At 40.0% G+C, this 24626-nt stretch overlaps 1 protein-coding gene and 1 long non-coding RNA gene across 2 annotated transcripts; one reads left to right on the forward strand and one right to left on the reverse strand.

The window, feature by feature from the left end:
- Window positions 1-2962: 2962 nt before the first annotated feature.
- On the reverse strand, window positions 2963-23676 carry LOC117410862 (uncharacterized). The gene is made up of 3 exons (XR_009328976.1): window positions 23562-23676; window positions 4230-4377; window positions 2963-3539 (listed from the first exon to the last, which is right to left on the reverse strand). It is a non-coding gene; the product is annotated as an uncharacterized LOC117410862 (long non-coding RNA).
- On the forward strand, window positions 4734-11205 carry LOC117410860 (claudin-20-like). Its single transcript, XM_034017765.3, has 2 exons — window positions 4734-5287; window positions 9401-11205. The coding sequence occupies exon 2, from the start codon at window positions 9527-9529 to the stop codon at window positions 10193-10195; it is 669 nt and encodes a 222-aa protein (XP_033873656.3). The 5' UTR covers window positions 4734-5287; window positions 9401-9526; the 3' UTR covers window positions 10196-11205.
- Window positions 23677-24626: the final 950 nt, after the last annotated feature.

Raw genomic sequence — 24626 nt, forward strand, 5'->3', positions numbered from 1 at the left:
AATATACTTATCGGCAGTTTACAGAACTTTCTCTTGTAGTGACTTTTTCTTAGTAAATCACTCGAAATATCCAAAATTCTAAACACCACAATTTACCCTATTATAATCTCAGACCACACCCCAATTAGTTTTCAATTAGTGATTGACCATAATCAATACGAATCCCCCAGATGGTTCTTTAATACTTCATTATTAAAGGATGAGGAATTTCATTATTTCTTCCATAAGGAGTGGAAAATGTTTCTGGAATGTAGAGACATGTCAGAATGTTCACCCTGCATTCTCTGGGAGACTGCTAAAGCAGTTCTTAGAGGTAAAATAATATCATATACATCTTATGTAAGAAAGAAAAAGGAGAAAAAAGATGTGGAACTGGGCCGTGTTGCAACTGTACGAATGAACGTTTTACCTAAGCTAAACTACTTATGTTCTATGATTCCTGTATTTCCAAAACCTTACTGGTTTACATCACTTAACAAAACAATAAATACATTTTACTTCAGTTTGTGCTGAAATGGGTACAAGACAAACCCAATAAAACTCCATCTTGGATGGATGCTGAAAGATTAGAATGCTATCCAAATTCTTTGAAACGCTTTGCATTTATAGGAATACTTTTTAAAAAACCTCAACTGCTATCAAAATCCTTGCATATCAACAACTATTGAAGCCTTGTGTAAAGCCCATAAAATCCTTAAACAGAATTCTTCTCTTTGTATTTTATCACCCATTTGAAATTGCTGGTAAACCATTTGTCTTTCATTCCTGGAAAGAGAAGGGCATTACTCACCTACAGAGGGACGACTCTGTAATTTACTCAGTTAATACTCAGTTAATAGAGATTCTCCTTACCACAAAGTTGCTTCCTCCAATAAATTGTATATTTATCGAAGATATACAATTAGCAATACCGTCTCCATCTTTTTTTTTTTTTTTTTTACTAATAGCTTATTACAAATATCTGGAAAGAAAAATATTGTGTTGAAAATATATAAATTACTAACTACCATGGATCAAGACATTTGTGCTCCAAAGGATAAGTGGATTTGAGATCTTAGTGTCAATAATAGTGAAGACCTTTGGAAACAAATTTGTACCAATACATTTTCTTTCTCAGTTAATTCAAATATAAAATATTCAATTGAAAGTACTACACAGAATTCATTATAACAAAAGGAAACTGTTTTTAATGGGGCTCTCTGAGTCTGAAATCTGTCAACAATGCACTGACAAAGTTGCTGCCAATCCTATGCATGCCGTTTGGTTTTGTAAACCTGTTAAACAATTTTGGCATATCATTGTCAGTACGCTATCACAGATTACGGGCTATAGCATCCCAGTCTACTCCTGCCACCTGTCTTTTTGGAGTTCTCTGACTTAAATCCATGTTTCTGAGTCAAAATGTCTGCTTCTTTCTCTTGCAATCGCAAAAAAAACATCTTACAAAATTGGAAAAATAAAATAAATATATCACTAAAACACTGGCTAAATCTAATGATTGAATATGCTTCATTGGAAAGATTGACAGTGAGATCTCGAGAAAGTAGTTCAGAATCTGATAAAATATGGAGTGTCTTCTTCAAATTTCTGGATTCAGGGTGAATTGATGCCTCATGCAATGTAGGTGTAATATATATATATATATATATATATATATATATATATATATATATATATATATATATATATATATATATATATAATTATTTATTTACTTATTTATTTCTTTTTGAGTTTCTTTGACTCTGTTTTCTCTTTTCTATTTTGATGGCTAATTGCATGGATCATATTGCTCTTTGGATGGCACGGCCTTTACTATCCCTGTGTTATTGTATTGCACTTTCTGTTTTCTTCCCGGTGGGCGGGCGGGCGGGCAGGCGGGCAGGCATTGGGGAGTAGGGGGGGAGTAGGGGTTGGTGGGTGGGCGGGCGGGCAGGCATTGGGGAGTAGGGGAGGGAGGGGGGCGGGAGGGCGGGCAGGTATTGGGGAGTAGGGGAGGGATGGAGGGAGGGCGGGCAGGGATTGGGGAGTAGGGGAGGGAGGGGGGCGGGAGGGCGGGGAGGCATTGTGGGGGGGAGGGAGGGAGGGAGGGAGGGGCGGGCAGGCATTGGGGAGTAGGGGAGGGATGGAGGGAGGGCGGGCAGGGATTGGGGAGTAGGGGAGGGAGGGGGGCGGGAGGGGCGGGCAGGCATTGGGGAGTAGGGGAGGGATGGAGGGAGGGCGGGCAGGGATTGGGGAGTAGGGGAGGGAGGGGGGCGGGAGGGCGGGCATTGGGGAGTAGGGGAGGGAGGGAGGGTCGGCAGGCATTGGGGAGTTGGGGAGTAAGGGAAGGGGGGCGGGCGGTCAGGCAATGGGGAGTAGGAGAGGGAGGGGGGGCGGTCGGGCGGGCAGGCATTGGGGAGTAGGGGAGGGGGGGGTGTGTTTTTTGTAAATTAAAAAGAACAGTAGTTTGGCTTGTTCAGCATGCAGCATTTGTGGGCTACTAAGGTAAAGCTTTTTGTTTGTAAGGCTGACAGAATTGACAGCAGTAAGAGGTGGGAGACGGGGAGAGTGAATGTGGACGGTAAAGAAAAAGATTATAAATTATATAATAGCTCAGTCAATACCATGACAACACAGACCACCATAACTTATATTTACTATATGTGGACCAACTTCTTACCATAAATGTCCATGCAAATGAATCCAGATAGTTGATGATTCAGCCTCCAGAAACTCATCCAGTCAGATGATATAACACATGCAGAAGTAGGTCAGCATCATCTATTTTATTACTCTCAAGAATGTCTGTACTAAGTTTTATGAAACTTGAAAGAACAGTTCTCAAGATAGAGCTATAATATATCTGTAATATTACATGTGTTCACAAGGGGGATAACTTGTTTATTGTTAAGTGCTTAATTGGTATTGAAGCGACCGTTTCCACTTTTCAATCCTCTTTTTTTTTTTTTTTAGCTTAGGAGGCTGATCAATTGTCCACTTTTCATGCGCTGAAGGTTCTGTATAAGAATATCTGACCCTCAGCACATCAACATTTTTTATAAAGAAAACGAATCATACGCAGAACACATTCAAATGTCAGTTTTAAAATCAGTTTGTGCTATACTCTATCCTACAGATAGTGTGCAATCACCATCCACAGTTAAAAAGATCATTTCATTTTTTTTACCAAGACATGTTACTTCTTTATAAAAATAATCTTTATTTTTGAAATATTTATGTGCCATTATAGTGAAATGTCAAAGCTAATAAGTGGCCCATGTTTTACAGAACCCATTATCTTCCTGTTTTAATGCCTGTATCTTTCTGCTTCCTCTTCTATCGTGCAGCCGGGGCGTCTCTGTTTCTTCTGCCTCAGCTCATCTCTGAACTCATAGCTGAAGAGACCTGCGTCTTACTCACACAGTCTGCTGTAAGCCTCAGCAAGGTTTCTGAAATGGGAAATGGACAGTTCCGTCGGACGGAGGGTTGGATCCACGTCGGCTGTGAGTATCATCTGTTCTGCAAGCTGCGAGCGCCGGGCTTCTGGAAATAACATTCTGAAAAAAGAAATCTAATTACAGACACTTCTTATGAATGGCAAAAATCCTTGATAGCACTTGAAACGTTTTGCAAAGCTACATATTGTATGTGTTTATTTCTGTACACATACAGCTATGACCAAAAGTTTTGCATCACCTACAATTAAGATTGAGACAATAATAAAAATGTTTTAAAAAATACAAGAACATAATTTAGATATTTTATTTAACATCGTTTAAATCCACTGGAAGCTATAATAGTAGTACAGTATTTCATGTTAGATTCTGAAATGTCCCATTTTTCAATTGTTTTCAGTTTTTCGTTAAGTATATGGAAGACTTGTAAGCAGTACATAATTCAATATGTTAATGTAACATTATTCAGCAGGTTTCATTCGACTTTATGAAGCAAAGTGAGTTAATTCTTTAGAGTGATGCAAAACTTTTGGCCATAGCTATACATTATTTTTGCTCCTAATACTGCATTGCTAAAAACTGATTCACTGTTAATGCAGTAGCAACAAAGCTTTTTCTTGGTTTGTTTAAACTAACATAATTCATACTGTTCTCTCTTCTCTCTTCCCCCTTTGTTTTTTATGCAGGTGGGAGATTGTGACTGCATAGAAACAATGATATTTTGGCATAAATGAACAAAAGCATAGTTTTATTTAAGCGAGCACACATCTCTACACACTGGACAGATATTACCTGCTGTAGAAATTGTTTACTCAATCCCTCTCCGACAGTATTTTTTTCTAAACTGGAAGACATTTCTGACGACTTTTTCCACCATCTTAAATGGCTGGTTGATCTGCGGCTGTAGAAGTGGGGTGAAGTGCACAACCCCGACACCCACCTGCATAGTGAAGTAAAAAGGGCCCCATGAAATTAGACAGAAAAATCACAATCATTTTTCTAAATTATGCAGCATGACATGACTTTGGTCTCTCTTGCCACAGTAACACCTGTGTGAAGGACCAAACAAAACCTAAAGAAACAACCTCTTGAAAAGGGGATATGTAATGAGCCATTCCCTCTTGTCAGAGCCTCTTCTGCTAACATTGTTTAAAGAAACATTTTACAGATACAGCTAATGCATTCTCTCTCAAAAGCACAGTGAATGCACCTCTTGAGGAAATTCACAAAACAGCTTCAGAATCTCTTTTTTACACTGCCCCCCCCCCCCCCCCCCCGAGAGTTTGGGGTCCATGCTTTACTTCCATTTCAGGGAAAAGTCACAATGCTGTGACCTCGCTCAGCTGACCAGACACGCTGCTGGAATAACTGCAGCCCAGTCTGCTTCATGTTTGTCATTCTTCATACTCCACTGCTTGCTGACAGTCCCCACCCACCACATGCTTGTTTTACTGTTTACGCACGTGGGAAGAGAGAATGATTTTTCTGTTTAAATCTGCAAAAGCACAACCCGTGTATCCAACAATACTAGCACTGCACAGGTTTCAATAAGAGAGTCCTAGCAGACTACAGGAGTATGTAACTGGCAGGCCGAGACAAAGCTTGTGGTGAAACAAAGGATTACCAATGAAATGTGCAGAACAACCTGCATTCACCTCATTTCTACTTTACTGCCTACTTAAAATCAGCTCCCACTCCTGGAAGGAAAAGTGTGCAAGGCTGTCTGGAGACACATAACAAGAAGCGCATGCACCTCACCCCAGCCAACATTCACAGGTTATGAAAACACAAGGCAAGCAGAAAGAGCCGGCAGCAGACTGAGAGAGAAAGGTGAACTAAAGATCTCACAGGTACGCTATTATTATTATCATTTAACTAAACTTTGTAATAGAAGTGAAAGAATAATTTGATGATCAACTTTTCCTTGTGTTTAATTTGTGGAAAAACAAGCCAATATCAGTGGGGGGAGATACAGGCCACCACAGTAGCTTATTGTAAATTGTAATAATGTAATCCCCACTTATCTTTTCAAAGCTATATTGCCATTCCTGTCACATACTGCAGTTTGACACAAGTATTCAGATCCTTCACTGCAATCTAAACCATCTTTCTTCTTTTCTTACTGCATGATGGTCTGAGAGAAAGTTTATAATACGGTAACATTTTAAAAGGACCATATCCTAAACAAAAAAATAGTGGGTGCTTTTATTTTCACAATACAATATAAAAATCTGATGACTTCAATATCTACTAATATGGCTTCTAAACCTCGCCCCCCCCCATTTACAACTTAGGTTTGTAGATCAAATGCAACGTGTGGAAAAAACAGACCATTTGATGTGCATAATTTGCATAAACCTTTTTATTAAAATGGAAAATCATGCATCAACAACCACCTTAATTAATTCCTTACGAAGAATTCTGGCAGCTAATATGGTGTTCCTGTTATATAACTATTTTATTGAAAAGTAATAAAACATGTGTTCTGTGATGTTAATTTAAAATGAGCCATTTAAACACATTTCGACAATGAGAAACTAGTCTTCCTACCAAAATCTAACAATATTGTAGACATTGCTACGGAATTTAAAAAAAGTTATACATAATAAATGAAGAAATGAAGCTGGATTCCAACTGATATTCTTCCAAAGTGTAGGCTGCTGCTAACAATGAGGAAATTAAACTCTTGCTGCAGGGACTATAGCGCTCTCGCTCTCGCTCTCTCTTTCTCTCTCTCTCTCTCTCTCTCTCTCTCTTCCCACGCTCTCAAAGCTGCCCGAGGCTATATGCATCAGTTACAGCAGTCTTATCCCACAGCACTACATCTATCCCCTTTGGGAGGAACAGTAACATGTTTGTGGTTAATGGGTCGCTTACATTTTCCTAAGGGGTATTTTGAGAGGTTTAAAACTTGCCTGGGAAAACATGAACAAACCTGCAATGCTGCTGCACAGTGCATCACCAGTGGTTGCCTAATCTAAAGGGGGTATAATCAGATCAGATCGAACAGCTTGGAAACGTGTTCGATGGAAATGTGAGAAAGATCTGTAGCGACGATATGTCGAGAGGTTCAAAGAACGTGACAGTAAAAAAGGTACATGTCTGGACACCACTTGCAATGGAACTTTATTAAGAGAATCATAGACTACAGCTGTGTGCCAACTACAAGGATCCCTGTCAAAGCACTTGGTCTGAATAGAATAGAAGACATAGAATAGAATACAGCTGTGAACCAAACGACAGCTCAGAGTGCATTGCATCTCTGCAGAGGTACTGTAACATTCAAAGGTCACATGACTTCAATGTAGCAGCCGTGTTAGGTCAGTGATCAGTGTCATTGTCACCAACACGTGAAGCATGCAGGGTTTATAGGTAACACAGCAGGTTTTGTGCACAACACTGACAATGGGATCAATAATAAACTACAAACAGAAGGCTGGGTGACAGTGGGATCAATAATAAACTACAAACAGAAGGCTGGGTGTGAGCGGTGACAGTGGTTTGTTTGGTAGGTCCAGTTACAGGCGCATTTTACTGAATACTGAATAGAGATGGAAACCCAGGGGCACTGCAGTGTGCCATGCCAGCCATCAGTGGTAGCATGCAATACCGGTGATAAATATGTAGTTAATAGGGGTACAACAATTAACCGCTGCATTGATTTATTGATCATCTGTCCTTAAATTTCCCAAGCTTCGATTACATACTGGTGAATCGATGCATCAAATTAGAACCCAGTTTGAAGTCTCCTGTTGCCAGTTTGCATTAAAACCTTGAGTGTGTGAGAATGCGTTTATTTTAGTGCTAGTACAGTAGATTAGCGCGTTGCTAGGATACGCACTTTAGGCCTCTACATTCGCGTTGGACAAGCCGAATCAGAAGTTGGCCTATTGTATTCAAGTTTTCTTAATTTAAAAATTAAGGGAATACGTTTTTGTTTTATATTAAATCTACCGATTTACCTTCTTTTGTTTCAAAGCCTTTTGTGTTTAGATTATATGGCAATATTATATAAGAACCTGAATTTAGTATGACAGTTAAATTAGTCAGGATTTGTGAGATTAATTCAAATGTTTTGCTTTGCTTTGGACATAAAATGTTAACAGTAATGAACGACCATAGTTCAGATAGAAATTACTTTATTATTATTACAGAGTTAAAGGAACATCTGATGCGGACGCACGCATATTCTTTTCAGTTGTTAAACTCAAGTCCTTTGTATTTCTTTTTTTATAATCGGAAGTGTTCTCATTTGAATACAAGTCGTGCCTTTTTGTTTAACTATTATGCACAACTGTGTTTGTAGTTATTGGATCGTCTTTAAAAAAACATTGTTTTTTTATTTTGAAAACCAAAAACGTCAATGCATCCCTATACGATAATCAAATAAGAAATTAGGGTGCCGATTGCACCACTAGTAATTAATCATCTATATCTGACACTGCAATGTGCCATGCCAGCCATTAGTGGTAGCATGCAGTACCGGTAATAAATGTGTAATTAATAATTTCTCACCACAGGAGTCAGACTGCCATTACACAACACTTTGGGTGTTTTTGTCTGACTACTGTAGTAACTGGATAAATACCCAGTGAAGTCCCTGTGTGGCTGGCTCGGGACATGTTAGTCTTCAACTGATTAGTCCACTGGCTTTCGGGTTCAAACCCTAACTGGTAACTGTGGCTAACTCAGTATCCCACAAGGGTCAGTGGCAGACAGAGGTAGGCATGATCTTGCAATGGCATTTCCTGTAACTCCCAGCAGGTGTCACTATTTAGTACTTCTGTCCAGTTTACCCTGTTCATCCCCTTCCCAACTTCAGTACCTGCCAGATACTCCACTACAGCCTAACAGGGAGCCTAACAGGGAGACTGGGGCACTTGCTAGTGTTGCTCATCATGGGAGAGCAGCATGTGCTGGCTTAACACATGGGATATATTTTCATTTCCTGTAACTTCCTGGGGAGCACGAAAGGGCCTGCCTGGGTAATTATCAATATTGTGTACTTTAAAATAAACAGATATGATTGTAACTTTAATAACAAAACATACTGCTAACAGAAGCTTACTAAGAGAAATGTATGTTTTGACTTGATTCAATTTTTACAACATACACATTTAAAGTGAGAAAGTTTTAAACATTAGTTGGCTGTAGTTTTTTTATTTTAAAATCAGAAATTAGAACAGTAATAGAAAGTTAGCAATAAACCAATAATGTGCTCGCAAAATAATCTGCAACATTTTCTCAAATGCCCATTTATTATTATTTTATTTTTTGAATGCATCATCAAATCATTGAGCTGCAGCTTTTGTGTCAGCCTGAAGGCTATGCTGAAGTAGAGGCACTATTCTATAGTTCTGAAAAACCCCTTTAAAAAAAAACAATGGGCCGTAACCGTGTTCTATTCTTGCTGTACTGTTGCTAAGGAAAATGAAGACACAAATGGGTTTAGAGAGCTACTCTTTCATTTTTATACTTTAAAAATCACAGCAGATGACTTGGTACATTAAAGCAATCATTCTGCACAAGTACAGAGGTAAGTGTTTTATTTTTAATGATATGATTTTTAACAAATTACTAAAAGCATACTGTTTTGAGCTTTTGGATATTTCAAAGAAAGTGTTTTGATAATTTATTTCAGTTCCAGATCTGTGGTTATTTGATTTTTAATTGTAAAAAATGAAAACAGCTATAGCTCTGTCGAAAGTCTCAAAATAAAGTTTATAACTGACCTCTGATCAAATAGACTGAGGGTAACAAAAGCATGCCAAGAACGGATTATTACCTCAATATATTATTTTCAAGAGGCATGATTTTATCAAAACATTGGCAAGCAGACATTTATATTATATACACACACACACACATATATACATACACACATATTGTTATATACTGTTTTAAAAGCAATAGCAAGGAGACTGCAGCATATTTAATTCACATTCACCTTGTTTTAAACGCAGGACTTTCTATTTGCACAACTCTCGTATCAACACAGTCCACTGGAGCCTCAGCCGAGGAGCTATCCATCTGCTGTAAGCTGATCAGAGGGAGAAGAGTGGGGAGAGTGAAGGTGAGAGGATACAAACATGGCCTCAGCCGGGATGCAGATCTTTGCTTTCATCCTGGCGCTGCTTGGCCTCTTCGGAGCCATGGTCTCCACCCTGCTTCCCAACTGGAAGGTGAGTGCTGACCTGGGCTCGAACATCATCACTGCCATCTCCCAGATGCAGGGGCTGTGGATGGACTGCACCTGGTACAGCACGGGGATGTTCAGCTGCACACTCAAATACTCAGTGCTCTCCCTGCCTGCCTACCTGCAGACTGCCCGTACCAGCATGGTGCTGTCCTGCGTGCTGGCTGCCCTGGGGCTTTGCCTCGCGTCCCTGGGGTTAAAATGCACGCGCTGGGGGGGAGGGGTGCAGGCCAAAAGACACTCAGCCATTGCCGGGGGGGTCTTTCTTATCGTGGCCGGATTCCTTTGCCTCGTCCCAGCCTCTTGGTTCACCAACGAGGTCATCGCCAGCTTTTTGGACTCATCCGTGCCGGAGAGTAACAAGTACGAGCCGGGGGGAGCCGTGTATGTCGCGTTTGTGTCAGCAGGATTCCTGTTTGTTGGGGGGGCCATCTTCTGCACGTCTTGTACTGGGAAGCAGCGGGGACCACAGAACTGTCCTCCTAACAACAAGCAGCAGTGCTGTTCAGCCTCACAGCCTACAGACAATAAGGCAGAATACAGCCTGCAGGACTATGTGTAATTCCAGGCAACAGACAGCTGGTATAACAAACGCTGCTTGCTCTGCGTTAAAAGAAAGAAAAAGATGTGGGAGGGAGGCAGTCACTTGCACTTCTCAATGTTGAATTCACACGCATTTTAGGTATTCTAAAAGCAACGGATTGTAAAAAATCAGAAGAGACTCTATTCTTTTAGTAACTGGCAAGTGCTTTACCACAAATGAACGCTGTATTTTTATGGCACTGCAACTGCTGTTTATTATTCCATCAACCCTGATTATATAAAACTCTGAACTCCTTGTGTCAAACAAATTTCAAAATTCTGATGCAGTTTGTGAAACAAGGACCTCATCTGGCTTCTCACAGCCTTGAAATTGAAAGCATCCCACCGAAAAACCAAACAGCACAATAGGATGTGTAATCCTGTTTCTTATCATTACTCCAAACGCAAACAAGCCCCCCCTGACGCTGTGCACTGCTCATGTATTCGACACACAGCCGCCTGTGCTTTTCACTGCCATGGTTACAGGACTCTTCAGGACCGCTGACCCCTGTATCGCTGTCGGAGGACTGCTGTCAGCCTCTCCACTGCTCCCATTAATAGACAACATCTGCCACTTTTACAGAAATGTCTGAAGAAATCAACATCTGAATGCAAACCCTTTGACAAAGAGCACATGCTACACCTGGGCCTCCTGTTCTGTCAAGCCCTTTTAAATCAAGACCATTGCAGGCATGTGGACAAAGTCAATGTTTTTCTTAATGCTTAAACCTTCTGATAATACTGGTCTCTGCTCAGTTGTCTTTCTTTATTCAATAATAAATGTTTTACTTTTATGGATAGTAACCGTTCAAAACCTTTAAGATGATATAATAATTAAGGTTGGGATTTTGTCACGGAAACTTGTACTGAAAACCCCGGTGAAGTCACGATTCGAAATCACAGAGTAAGGGGGAAATGGTGTGTCAAGTCACGGGGATGAAAATTCAACTAGGTTTCTTTTGTTTGTTTTCTTGTTTTGTTTTTTTTTTAAATACAATATACCTACATAATTTCATAAGTCTGTCATTACAAGTAGGAATATAAGAAAAATGAATCTAAATATGTATTTATTTATTATAAAATGTATACAATTATAAACAAAAATATTAGTTTTACATTTGGTGGATTTTCTACAGGTTTTACAATGTTTGAAGTTCATGTGTTGCTTCTGCTGTGGTACAGTTTGCAGTTATTTTTGTTTGTTTGTTTACATATTATTCTGATACGTTTATGGAGCGCCGCTCATCGGAAGTACATTTGTATGCAGAAAATGATCTTTCTGCATCAACACTATTTACTGGCACTGTCAAGCACCTGACAGCAATGACAGCAGGAGTTGGGAATCTCATTTCCATGTTCTTCCAGAACTGGTAAACGCTGTCACATTTCATTTCACTGACAATTTCATCGTACGCATGGTATTGACGCTGTGCTACACAGTTGTCTCCAAACAGTGGAATGGCTTCAAACACTTCTTTTACAGCTAAGCTGAGATACTTTACTTGATTTGGGCCAAAGACCAGACAGGAATTGAAAATCGCAGGTGCAGGTTGACAAAATCAGGCCGTAGAGTTGCACTGCATGTATGTTTCAGGTACGGTACATGTAACTCACACACTCAAAAACACAAAATTCAACCACATTTCTCACCCTTGACCTTTATTATATTAATATAAAGAAAAAAAGGAACACTTCAACAGAACTAATTGAAATAAACACCATGTTACTCCTTCATTCACCTTACCTCATTTACAAATAGCAACACCACCATTTATGTGTCCACGCCACGTCATATGCGACTTACACCTGAAGGTCTCCACACACTGGACGCGATGATAATGGTTTCGCTGCGACACTACCTTTCACAGCAGTGGCGACAGGCGCGCGTGATGTGATCGGCGACTCTCCTCTGATTGTATCATCAGCTGGAAAAAAATCACAGGTATGATAGTCCTGTTAAACAGCCAATAAAAATGTAGAATTCAAATAGCTTTTCAGAATACTTATTTCAGTAAAGGTAAACGAATCATACACACCAGCTATATCCAGTTCCCTGGAAATGGACTGCCAGATGTTCTCCCTCACTGCTGTGTCTTTATAATTTTTGTGTCCTTTATTGTACAGCTCCGGGTATTTTGATGCTGCAAGAATGATCTTTTTTTTCGCCTTTGTTTACTGAAGAAAAGCATGCAAGGGAAGAGATTCCTTATAGGTCAGTTCCCTAGCTGCCGCGCGACAAAAGACACCAATCCTATGCAAATGGTAGCACTCAGCGTTTATTAACAAAGTAAAAGGTTTAAACAGAACACAAAAACAGGACACAGCACTTCACGCCAAAATAAAGAGACAAACAAAACGGACTATACGGTAAACAGACAGTGCACGGACAGACACACAAACAGACACGGTGAGTTTTAAATAAACAAGTATCGTGCTGGTCCTACCAGCACGTAATAGCAGTTGATATTTAAACTTTAACTTTTATTTCTCCTTCTCTCACCCGTTCTCCACTCTCGAACACCCAACCCCGAGTGAGTAAAACGTGCATCTATATATACTGTTGTGCTGGGATTCAATTACTAATTAATTATTCACTTAAATCCCAGCATGTGAATGAATTACGTGCAACCCCGTGCTCACATATTACATACTTTAAATGCACGTGAAGTGATGTGCCATCCTCGTGCCTAAATACAAATCTACATTTTTAAATACACGTGAAACACAGACCCGTTTATATCCCGTGTACCAATGACTATACACCAACATTTACACACGCAACATACAACATATAACACACACATGCACACAGGGGCGGGGCACATTGCCACACTAACCCATAAAACGAACTGTCACTATTAAAATAACTCTGTTACTATTATTTCAACAGTTTGTTTTGCACCCTCTAGCTGCCTCTAGTGGCTGCTACATTCGACGTTCACCGTCGGAACTGAAAGGTAATATGCAATAATATAGACTGCCTAGACTCTATAGATCTATATTTCATAAATAAATTCAAAATTTCTGTATTTTCCTCACTTTATTTTTCTTAATTACCTATTAAAGCTTAATGACAAAAAATGGCACAATTTTCTATTTTTAAGAGTGTGAGTTAAGTGTACCGTAACCTATGCTTACATTTGCTGTCAATTGAGTTAAAGTGTGAATGGCTACATTGCATAGTAAGGCAAATGAGCGAGTTCAGCATCATTAACACAACCCAACGAATTCAACATCATTAACACATCCAGCGAGTTCAACATCATTAACACAACCCAGCAAGTTCAACATCATTAACACAACCCAGCGAGTTCAGCATCATTAACACAACCCAACGAGTTCAACATCATTAACACATCCAGCGGGTTCAACATCATTAACACAACCCAGCGAGTTCAGCATCATTAACACAACCCAGGGAGTTCAACATCATTAACACAACCCAGCAACTTCAACATCATTAACACAACCCAGCGAGTTCAGCATCATTAACACAACCCAACGAGTTCAACATCATGAACACAACCCAGCAACTTCAACATCATTAACACAACCCAGCAAGTTCAACATCATTAACACATCCAGCGAGTTCAACATCATTAACACAACCCAGCGAGTTCAACATCATTAACACAACCCAGCGAGTTCAGCATCATTAACACAACCCAGCGAGTTCAGCATCATTAACACAACCCAACGAGTTCAACATCATTAACACATCCAGCGAGTTCAACATCATTAACACAACCCAGTGAGTTCAACATCATTAACACAACCCAACGAGTTCAACATCATTAACACAACCCAGCGAGTTCAACATCATTAACACAACCCAGCAACTTCAACATCATTAACACAACCCAGCGAGTTCAACATCATTAACACATCCAGCGAGTTCAACATCATTAACACATCCAGCAACTTCAACATCATTAACACAAACCAGGGAGTTCAACATCATTAACACATCCAGCGAGTTCAGCATCATTAACACAACCCAGTGAGTTCAACATCATTAACACATCCAGCGAGTTCAACATCATTAACACATCCAGCGAGTTCAACATCATCAACACAACCCAGGGAGTTCAACATCATTAACACATCCAGCGAGTTCAACATCATTAACACAACCCAGCGAGTTCAACATCATTAACACATCCAGCAACTTCAACATCATTAACACAAACCAGGGAGTTCAACATCATTAACACATCCAGCGAGTTCAACATCATTAACACAACCCAGCGAGTTCAACATCATTAACACAACCCAGCGAGTTCAACATCATTAACATAACCCAGCGAGTTCAACATCATTAACACAACCCAGGGAGTTCAGCATCATTAACACAACCCAACGAGTTCAACATCATTAACACATCCAGCGAGTTCAACATCATCAACACAACCCAGCGAGTTCAACATCATTAACACAACCCAGGGAGTTCAACATCATTAACACATCCAGCGAGTTCAACATCATTAACACAACCAGCAACTTCAACATCATTAACACAACCCAGGGAGTTCAACATCATTAACACAACCCAGGGAGTTCAACATCATTAACACAACCCAGCGAGTTCAACATCATTAACACATCCAGCAACTTCAACATCATTAACACAACCCAGGGAGTTCAACATCATTAACACAACCCAGGGAGTTCAACATCATTAACACAACCAGCGAGTTCAACATCATTAACACAACCCAGCGAGTTCAACATCATTAACACAACCCAGCAAGTTCAACATCATTAACACAACCCAGCAAGTTCAACATCATTAACACAACCCAGCGAGTTCAACATCATTAACACAACCCAGGGAGTTCAACATCATTAACACAACCCAGCGAGTTCAACATCATTAACACATCCAGCAACTTCAACATCATTAACACAACCCAGGGAGTTCAACATCATTAACACAACCCAGGGAGTTCAACATCATTAACACAACCCAGCAAGTTCAACATCATTAACACAACCCAGCGAGTTCAACATCATTAACACAACCCAGCGAGTTCAACATCATTAACACATCCAGCAACTTCAACATCATTAACACAACCCAGGGAGTTCAACATCATTAACACAACCCAGGGAGTTCAACATCATTAACACATCCAGCAAGTTCAACATCATTAACACAACCCAGCGAGTTCAACATCATTAACACAACCCAACGAATTCAACATCATTAACACATCCAGCGAGTTCAACATCATTAACACAACCCAGCAAGTTCAACATCATTAACACATCCAGCGAGTTCAACATCATCAACACAACCCAGCGAGTTCAGCATCATTAACACAAACCAGCGAGTTCAGCATCATTAACACAAACCAGCAAGTTCAACATCATTAACACAACCCAGGGAGTTCAACATCATTAACACAACCCAGGGAGTTCAACATCATTAACACATCCAGCAAGTTCAACATCATTAACACAACCCAGCGAGTTCAACATCATTAACACAACCCAACGAGTTCAACATCATTAACACATCCAGCGAGTTCAACATCATTAACACAACCCAGCAAGTTCAACATCATTAACACATCCAGCGAGTTCAACATCATCAACACAACCCAGCGAGTTCAGCATCATTAACACAAACCAGCGAGTTCAGCATCATTAACACAAACCAGCAAGTTCAACATCATTAACACAACCCAGCGAGTTCAACATCATTAACACAACCCAGCGAGTTCAGCATCATTAACACAACCCAGCGAGTTCAGCATCATTAACACAACCCAACGAGTTCAGCATCATTAACACATCCAGCGAGTTCAACATCATTAACACAACCCAGGGAGTTCAACATCATTAACACAACCCAGGGAGTTCAACATCATTAACACAACCCAGCGAGTTCAGCATCATTAACACAACCCAACGAGTTCAACATCATTAACACAACCCAGCGAGTTCAACATCATTAACACAACCCAGCGAGTTCAGCATCATTAACACAACCCAGCGAGTTCAGCATCATTAACACATCCAGCGAGTTCAACATCATTAACACAACCCAGGGAGTTCAACATCATTAACACAACCCAGGGAGTTCAACATCATTAACACAACCCAACGAGTTCAGCATCATTAACACAACCCAACGAGTTCAACATCATTAACACAACCCAGCGAGTTCAACATCATTAACACAACCCAGCGAGTTCAACATCATTAACACATCCAGCGAGTTCAACATCATTAACACAACCCAGCAAGTTCAACATCATTAACACAACCCAGCGAGTTCAACATCATTAACACAACCCAACGAGTTCAACATCATTAACACAACCCAGGGAGTTCAACATCATTAACACATCCAGCGAGTTCAACATCATTAACACAACCCAGCGAGTTCAACATCATCAACACAACCCAGGGAGTTCAACATCATTAACACAAACCAGGGAGTTCAACATCATTAGTTAAGGTGGAATTTCAAGTAGTGTTGGTAAAGTTAAATGTTCTCTACTAAAATCACGGACACCAACAAACATCTCAGAATCCGTAACACCCATGACCACCGTGACTTAAGCCCAGCCTTAAAAACAATAATCAATTAAAATGGCATGTTCTGCAAGCATCAGGCTGCCGCTGGAAAACAAAAGAAAAACAAACAATCTGCATTCACTCACCGTAAAAAACAAACAAACAAATATATATTTAAATTACCTTTTGGATATATATGTATGCCAGGGCAATGCATGGATTTTAACCTGATTTATACAATTTGTAATTGTTAAAATATATACAGGGTGAAGCAAAGGTTACTGGACACTTTATACAAAAAAGGCTTAGCCAGTTGACCTGTGACTTTTGCTACACATTGTGTGTATACTTACTGCATGCATATAATATACAGTTGCAGTCAAAAGTTTACATACACCAATGGAAATTTATCATTTCTAGAAATTTCTTGAAAACAAAGAATTTTAGGAAAAATCTTTTATAGCAAAAGTTTTGCTTTTGTGGATGAGGGAAAAAAGTTACAAGAAATAGATGTCTACAATTATTTATTTCAGCAGATTTTTTGCAAAACTCCAAAAATGCTAATTCAAGTATTCATAACCTGACGAGGAATATTAAATTAATAGCTAGTTGAGGCACCTTTAGCAATAATAACCTCTTTTAAATGATTAGGATATTTGTCAATGAGCTTTTGGCATGATTCTTTAGTGATTTTTGACCATTCTTCAACGCAAACATGTTCCAGTTCATTCAAATTCAGAGGACTTATCTTGTGCACAGCCTTCAAAATAGATATATTTTGCCATACCAAAGATTCTCAATCACATTTAGATCGGGACTTTGACTAGACCATTCCAGAACCTTAATTTTATTCTTTAACCATTCTGAAGTAGATTTTGATGCGTGCTTTGAATCGTTGTCGTGTTGAAACGTCCAATTGTGCGCTGCCCCCTGGGAGCTCCCGTCCACGGTCGGCAGTGGAATAGCCTGGACTCGAACCGGCGACGTCCAGGTTACAGGGCGCATCCTGCACTGCACACGGAGCGCCTTTACCGGATGCACCACTCGGGAGCCCCCCACGTCCAGGTACACTTTAAATCAAGTTTTGTAGAGGAGACTTTCAGATGATTGGCCAATATCTTTTGGTATGCTATGGAATCCATTTTACCATGTACTGGAACTAAATTTCCTGTGCCATTAGAGGAAAAACAGCCCTATAGAAGGATATTACCACCTCCATGCTTGACAGTAGGTATGGTGTTCTTTTCTTTTGTACGTCTCACCAGACTTTCTCCAAACGTAACGACTATCAGCATGACCAAATAGCTTGATTTTTGCTTCATCACTCCACAAAACCTTTGACCAGAACTCATATCCATCATTCAAATGCCATTTTGCAAACTTTAAGCGATTGTCCTTGTGATATTTTCCTAAGAGTGGCTTTTTTCTTGGCCTGCGACCATTGAGACCTTCACCATGCAATACTCTGCCTATGGTTGAAATGGAAACCCCAGTCCCACTTCCAGCCAATTCACTTTGAATATCTTTGCCAGTCAATCTCGTGTTGATATTAACCTTCCTCACAATTCTTCTACTTGTTCTTGGTGAAAGAACCTTTCTTCCAGACCGAGGGAGCGTTGTGACAGTACCATGAGTCTTGTACTTCTTGATAATAGAAACAATAGTTGAAATTGGGATAGTCAAATGCTTGGAAATCTTCTTGTATCCTTCTCCAGCTTTATGACAATAAATAATTTTCTGCCTAAGGTGTTAGATAGATAGCCTTTACTTTTTCCCCATATTGACTTATTGGTAATGACAGCAATCATCCTATGCCTAACCCTTTCATACTCTCTAAGAATGTTCACCTACAATCCAGCATTTTCTACTTTTCTAGAATTAGGTTCTGCATTATCATATTGAAATTTCTACCACCTTGTAGAAAAGACTATCATAGAATCAAAGGGTATGAATACTTTTGAATTAGCATTTTTGGAGTTTTGCAAAAAAATTGCTGAAATAAATAATTTGTAGACATCTATTTCTTGTAACTTTTTTTTCCCCTCATCCACAAAAGCAAAAATTGCTACAAAAGATTTTTCCTATAATTATTTGTTTTCGAGAAATTATAAATTTCCATTGGGTTATATAAACTTTTTGGGCACATACATAATGTTATTTACATTTTAAATAGTAAGCAGATAGGTTTGTTGATTGTTTGAGTAGTATTGTTACTTGGGATAACAAAATACTGAGCTCAAGTCAGGTGCTCAGTGTTTAGTATTTGAGTTGAGTTAAAATTGCCAAAATGACTTGATGACTGAATCTGTATAAACAGCCATTCGAAAAGACTTGATTTTAATTAATACAAGAACAGCGAAAGATACGACCGTGCCCTGCTTGAGTAATGAAGATCACCTGGTTGCTATCGGCATGATTGAAGACGGTCTGTCTATGAGACAATCAGCAGACTAGTCCAGAGAAATCAGGAAACCAGCTCTGTGAGGGACAGGCCACGTCCTCGAAGGCAGAGGGTCACCACACCGGCCCAAGACTGTCACATCTGGCTGATCCATCTGCGTAATCATTTTCAGACTGCTGTGGCTACAGCACGAGAGATTCCAGGAAGAAATAACCTGCACATCAGCAGAATGACTGTAGCTCGCCGTCTGCATGAAAATGATGTGTATGCTCGGGGGCTGTTCAGTGGTAACATGTTGACAGCTGAGAGACGAAGTCGCTGTCTTCTGTGGGCCAGACAACACCTGAGGTGGTGGCATAGAGAGTGGTGGAGTGTTTTATTCACCGATGAATGCTGTTTTGCCCTTGACAGACCTGACAGAAAACAATGGAGTTGTCGTGGTGAGTGTTATGCTGACTGTTGCATTGTTCAAGCCAACTAGTGGGGAGGAATCTCCTTTAACACAAGAACGTCTTTGGTGCAGATTGAGGGCAACCTCAGCGATACAGTGACGAAGTCCTTGAGACAACAGTTTTTCAGTTCCTGCAAGCCAATCCGGAAGTGTCGATTTTCCAGCAGGACAATGCAAGACCACACAGTGCTAGGATTACAATTGCACGACTCCAAGAAAACAATGTCAAGGTCTTGCCGTGGCCAGCCTTTTCTGACCTGAGTCCAATAGAACACCTGTGGGAATCGCCAGTGCCATCCACCGGAGACAACTGAGACCAGCCAACCTTCGCCAGCTGGCTGCAGCTGCACAGGAAGAGTGGCGGAACATCCCACAGCAGTCTATCCAGAGACTGATCAGGTCTATGTGTCAGCACTCCCAGGATTGTGTTAATGCTCAGGGAGGTCATACCCGACACTAACTTTGTAATGTTTTCATTTTGACAGTGCGTCAGTTTCATACTGAAAACTTATCATGATTCTTTGATCTGTATTTTTGTTCACATTTTCTGTGATTTTGTTTGATATCTATGTTTAAAATATTTGATTCAATCCATTAGACCTGAGTGTTGAGTTTCTTTTGTGCATCAGTATGTATATATTTGAATCCCATAAGCTGAACAGATGATGGAGACCACATTTTATAAATGATATATCATATTGTGGAATAATATTGCAGGTAACAGATCTGTTTATAGCCATTTTAATATGTGTGACAATCCATTTGAAAACCCAATTTAAGTTCATTATACTTCGCAATCGCAACGATCATAAATGCCCTTTTTGTTTTGGGATTCACAAAGTTCTCTCGTGTGTCTGTATTCCTTTGTATTTTCTGTGCATTCTTTCTAGGTGCTTGACGAATGTGTTTTATAACAGATAATTCAAGTATGTAAAAAAAACTTTGGTCATGCCAGTTTGACAACATGAAAACCTCACTGGTAACATCCGGCTACATTAAGAGCAGGTTCTCTCATAATTAAAGAGCTGCTTAAAGTTAAAGGACTGTGAGCAAGTCCTATCTGTGTGCAATTCAATTCAGGGTGTTTTACAAACCCTTTCACTTTCCTCCTAGGGTGCCATATAAACACTTCACTAAATGAAAAAAAACCTAAAGATGCACCATTTGGAACAATCCTGTTTTAAAAGGTGTTGCAGAGTACAGTATATTGCAGCTCCCTTTGGGTACATGCTAATAACCCAGCTCCACGCACTGTTTAACCCACATTCTCCTCTTGCTGTCTATTCAATGACTATGCAAGGGATTACTGTCACGATAAATCGCTGATGTTACCACAGATGTGTGATGCACTTTGAATGAATGAGGCTCTGAGACCTTTGCTTGTGTACTGAGTTAATCTGTCACAGTAAACAAACACTTGCACGTCTTTTCAGCTCAGATATTTCTGCGCATCCCATTAGAAATTGACATTGAAGCCGATTTAAAAAATCAAGATATTCAGATAAACTAGTACAGGTATGTGTGGCTGTTAACATTGAGCTGTTTTGTAAGTGTTTTCATCTTGCTATACTTAGGCCATCTGGAGTCATTTTTTAAATAACTGACAATATGTTAAAAATGCACACAGCTGTTTCCACAGACCCTGATAAGCACAAATCCTGGACTACTTTAAGGTCTGTGAAACCAGCACATTTTTTTTTATTTGACAATTAAATGTGTATGTGCACTATATTATTTAATAAACATTTATAAAATCTGACCCAAATTCTCCAAATGGAAACAAAACCTTCTGGTAACTTTCCATTTAAAGTAAAGAGGCTTTTCCTCAGCTTCCTAAAGAAATGATTATTCATACCGATAAGTGAATTTGGGGTGGAAATATCTATCACACTTGATTGATAAATGAACTAGCAGTTAGTTTAGAAAACTGGAATTTGAAGCGGTCTCAGCACATCACATTATATGATCAACACTGCGGAAACAATTACTCTGCACAAGGTGTCCTTGCAAGACACTTTAAACAGGAAACTGGCATGTTTTCTTGCCTCTGTTGTTAACAAACCTAAAATAAGTGAGAGTGGAATTCTTTAAAGAGTTATTAATATATTATTAATAGAATGACAAAACTAATAACCCTCCAACCACATTGACAACATTACAATATCATAAACCACATCTCTACCATAAATCTGTATTTAAACAATAAAATAAAACAAACCTGGAAACTACTCCTGGTATACTGTCAAACCATGTGTCATTTAAAAATAAAAAGCCTTATATTCTTTAAATGAATTCTTTGTACACAGTAGCTCATGAGTTAATACTAGTTACAGTGGTTTAACATGGCACACAAGCCTTGTATGTAGCTCTGTGTGAACACTGGGTGCTTATTGAATACAGTACTGCAAAGCAAAGGCAAACTGCATAACCAAGCCATCCTGCTGCTTGCAGACGGGCAAGAAAATGTATTCATAGCTAACGTTACAGCATTCAACGCTCCCATCTGCTGTGTGTGTACAGGTCTGTTGTGGTTATATAATAAAAATAAATGCTTTGAAATGTGTTTTTCAAACTCCTTTCTTTTTTTATAATAAGCAGAACCAGATGGTCTGCAGCACAAAGGGAGGAGGGGGTTCATTTGAAGTGCTCAGCTCTGTATCTCAGCTTTATCAGTAAAAGTTAAAGTGTTTATAAAACTAGAGCTCTACAGATTTTATCATCTTCTCTCCAGCATATCATAAATCCATGCCTGTTGGAAAGTCCAATTGGATGAACTAAAATAACTTAAATGCCCGCATTTTGGATGTTTACGGTATGGATCACATGGTTTTACAAAGTGAACAGCAACATACTTTACATTTAAACATGTTAATGGACAACAAATGTGGCTGCCATTGCGACGCTGATTAGACGTGACAAGTCTGCAAGATGTTAAATTGTTCCAGAGGGATACCTGACTATTCGTCATTGGTTGGGGGTGGAGGTCACCAGAAAAATCAGATACCCAGAATTGGCAAACACTGCAGCCCAGCTGTACAAGTCTGCAGTTTCACTCATCAAAAGCTAGCCAGTGACATCATGTACCAACAAGTCAGTCCTCTTCAGAGGCAGCAGTGCCCACGGTCCTGCGCGCCTGTACAGGAAGCTAATATCAGGGGACAGATTTCTCCAAGGACAATGCTTGCTAATCACAGGGACATAAAGAGTCATTTACCACATACATTACATTTGACTTTATTTTTTACATTTTTTTTTTATTGTATATTAACCATTTTTATATTTTGAAAGGCACAATTGGAATGTTAGTAGGATGAAAGCTGAACAGGTAGCAGAGGCAAACGACCGCAACACAAGCATCTGGAGATTAACTTTGAACCCTTTCAGTCCTGGCAGAACCCCAGGGTCCCACCTTGTCTTAGCGCTGTATGTTAACATATGCCGTCGGAAATCACGTTGGAACCTCACAGGACTCTTAGGTCTCAGTCCGAGGTACTGTATAAATATATGTAATACATTTATTTTGTCCTGTTTTCATGTATACTCAATAAAGGAGTTTATTCTTCAGCACAACAAAAAACATTCAGGACTGAAAGGGTTCAATTCAGATTCACTAGATGTCGATCCTAGGTTTTCTTTGCTCTTTGCAAGAATGACTGCTTAACAACAGATCCCTAGTCTGTCTTTATAATTATGTATCTTTCTTTCTGGTGTTTATGTGCTTGCACGCTCGGGCTGGTTCTCATCTTTCTGTATTTGCTGTCAGTTTATATCATTCATCTCAGTCTCTCTGCTCCTTGCAGACTCTCTAACAATAGTGAGTGCTCAGTGGCAATTAGACACCCCACCATGGCTGTAAATACAAATATTAGAGCTTTCAGTATTGGCAAAAACTAAATCACCATGATGTACATCCACTATCTATGAACAGCTGGACAAGTTCCTCTATATTTTCTCAGAGCCCTTTCTTACCTCTGGTTTGGGGACAAAAGCCCGTCCAGGAATGGTGAATCAGCTCCTCACGCTGCACGGGTACTGTGCCATAATGGACAGCCTACTCCTCTGTCTGCCACCGGTATTCGCCGTGAGCCTCTGTGAAGAGAAAAGAGAGCGAGTTCAAAACACAAAGCTGCTCAATGAGCAAGAACAAGAGTGCGTCCCACAACACAAAGCTGCTCAACAACCAAGAACAAGAGCGCGTCCCACAACACAAAGCTACTCAACAACCAAGAACAAGAGCGTGTCCCAAAACACAAAGCTGCTCAACGACCAAGAACAAGAGTGCATCCCACAACACAAAGCTGCTCAACGACCAAGAACAAGAGTGCGTCCCAAAACACAAAGCTGCTCAACAACCAAGAACAAGAGCGCGTCCCACAACACAAAGCTGCTCAACAACCAAGAACAAAAACGCGTCCCAAAACACAAAGCTGCTCAACAACCAAGAACAAGAGCGCGTCCCAAAACACAAAGCTGCTCAACAACCAAGAACAAGAACGCGTCCCAAAACACAAAGCTACTCACCAACCAAGAACAAGAACGCGTCCCACAACACAAAGCTGCTCACCAACCAAGAACAAGAACGCGTCCCACAACACAAAGCTGCTCAACAACCAACAAGAGCGCGTCCCAAAACACAAAGCTGCTCAACAACCAAGAACAAGAGCACGTCCCAAAACACAAAGCTACTCACCAACCAAGAACAAGAATGCGTCCCACAACACAAAGCTGCTCACCAACCAAGAACAAGAACGCGTCCCACAACACAAAGCTGCTCAACAACCAAGAACAAGAACGCGTCCCACAACACAAAGCTGCTCAACAACCAAGAACAAGAACGCGTCCCACAACACAAAGCTGCTCAACAACCAAGAACAAGAGCGCGTCCCAAAACACAAAGCTGCTCAACAACCAACAAGAGTGCGTCCCAAAACACAAAGCTGCTCAACGACCAAGAAAAAGAGCGTGTCCCAAAATACAAAGCTGCTCAACAACCAAGAACAAGAACGTGTCCCAAAACACATAGCTGCTCAACAA

This window comes from Acipenser ruthenus, chromosome 6 (assembly GCF_902713425.1).
Source record: "Acipenser ruthenus chromosome 6, fAciRut3.2 maternal haplotype, whole genome shotgun sequence".
In the NCBI taxonomy this organism is placed as follows: domain Eukaryota; kingdom Metazoa; phylum Chordata; class Actinopteri; order Acipenseriformes; family Acipenseridae; genus Acipenser; species Acipenser ruthenus.

Bases quoted from the DNA above. Each gene is read 5' to 3' on its own strand.
- LOC117410860 (XM_034017765.3), top strand. From the start codon at position 9,527: ATGGCCTCAGCCGGGATGCAGATCTTTGCTTTCATCCTGGCGCTGCTT.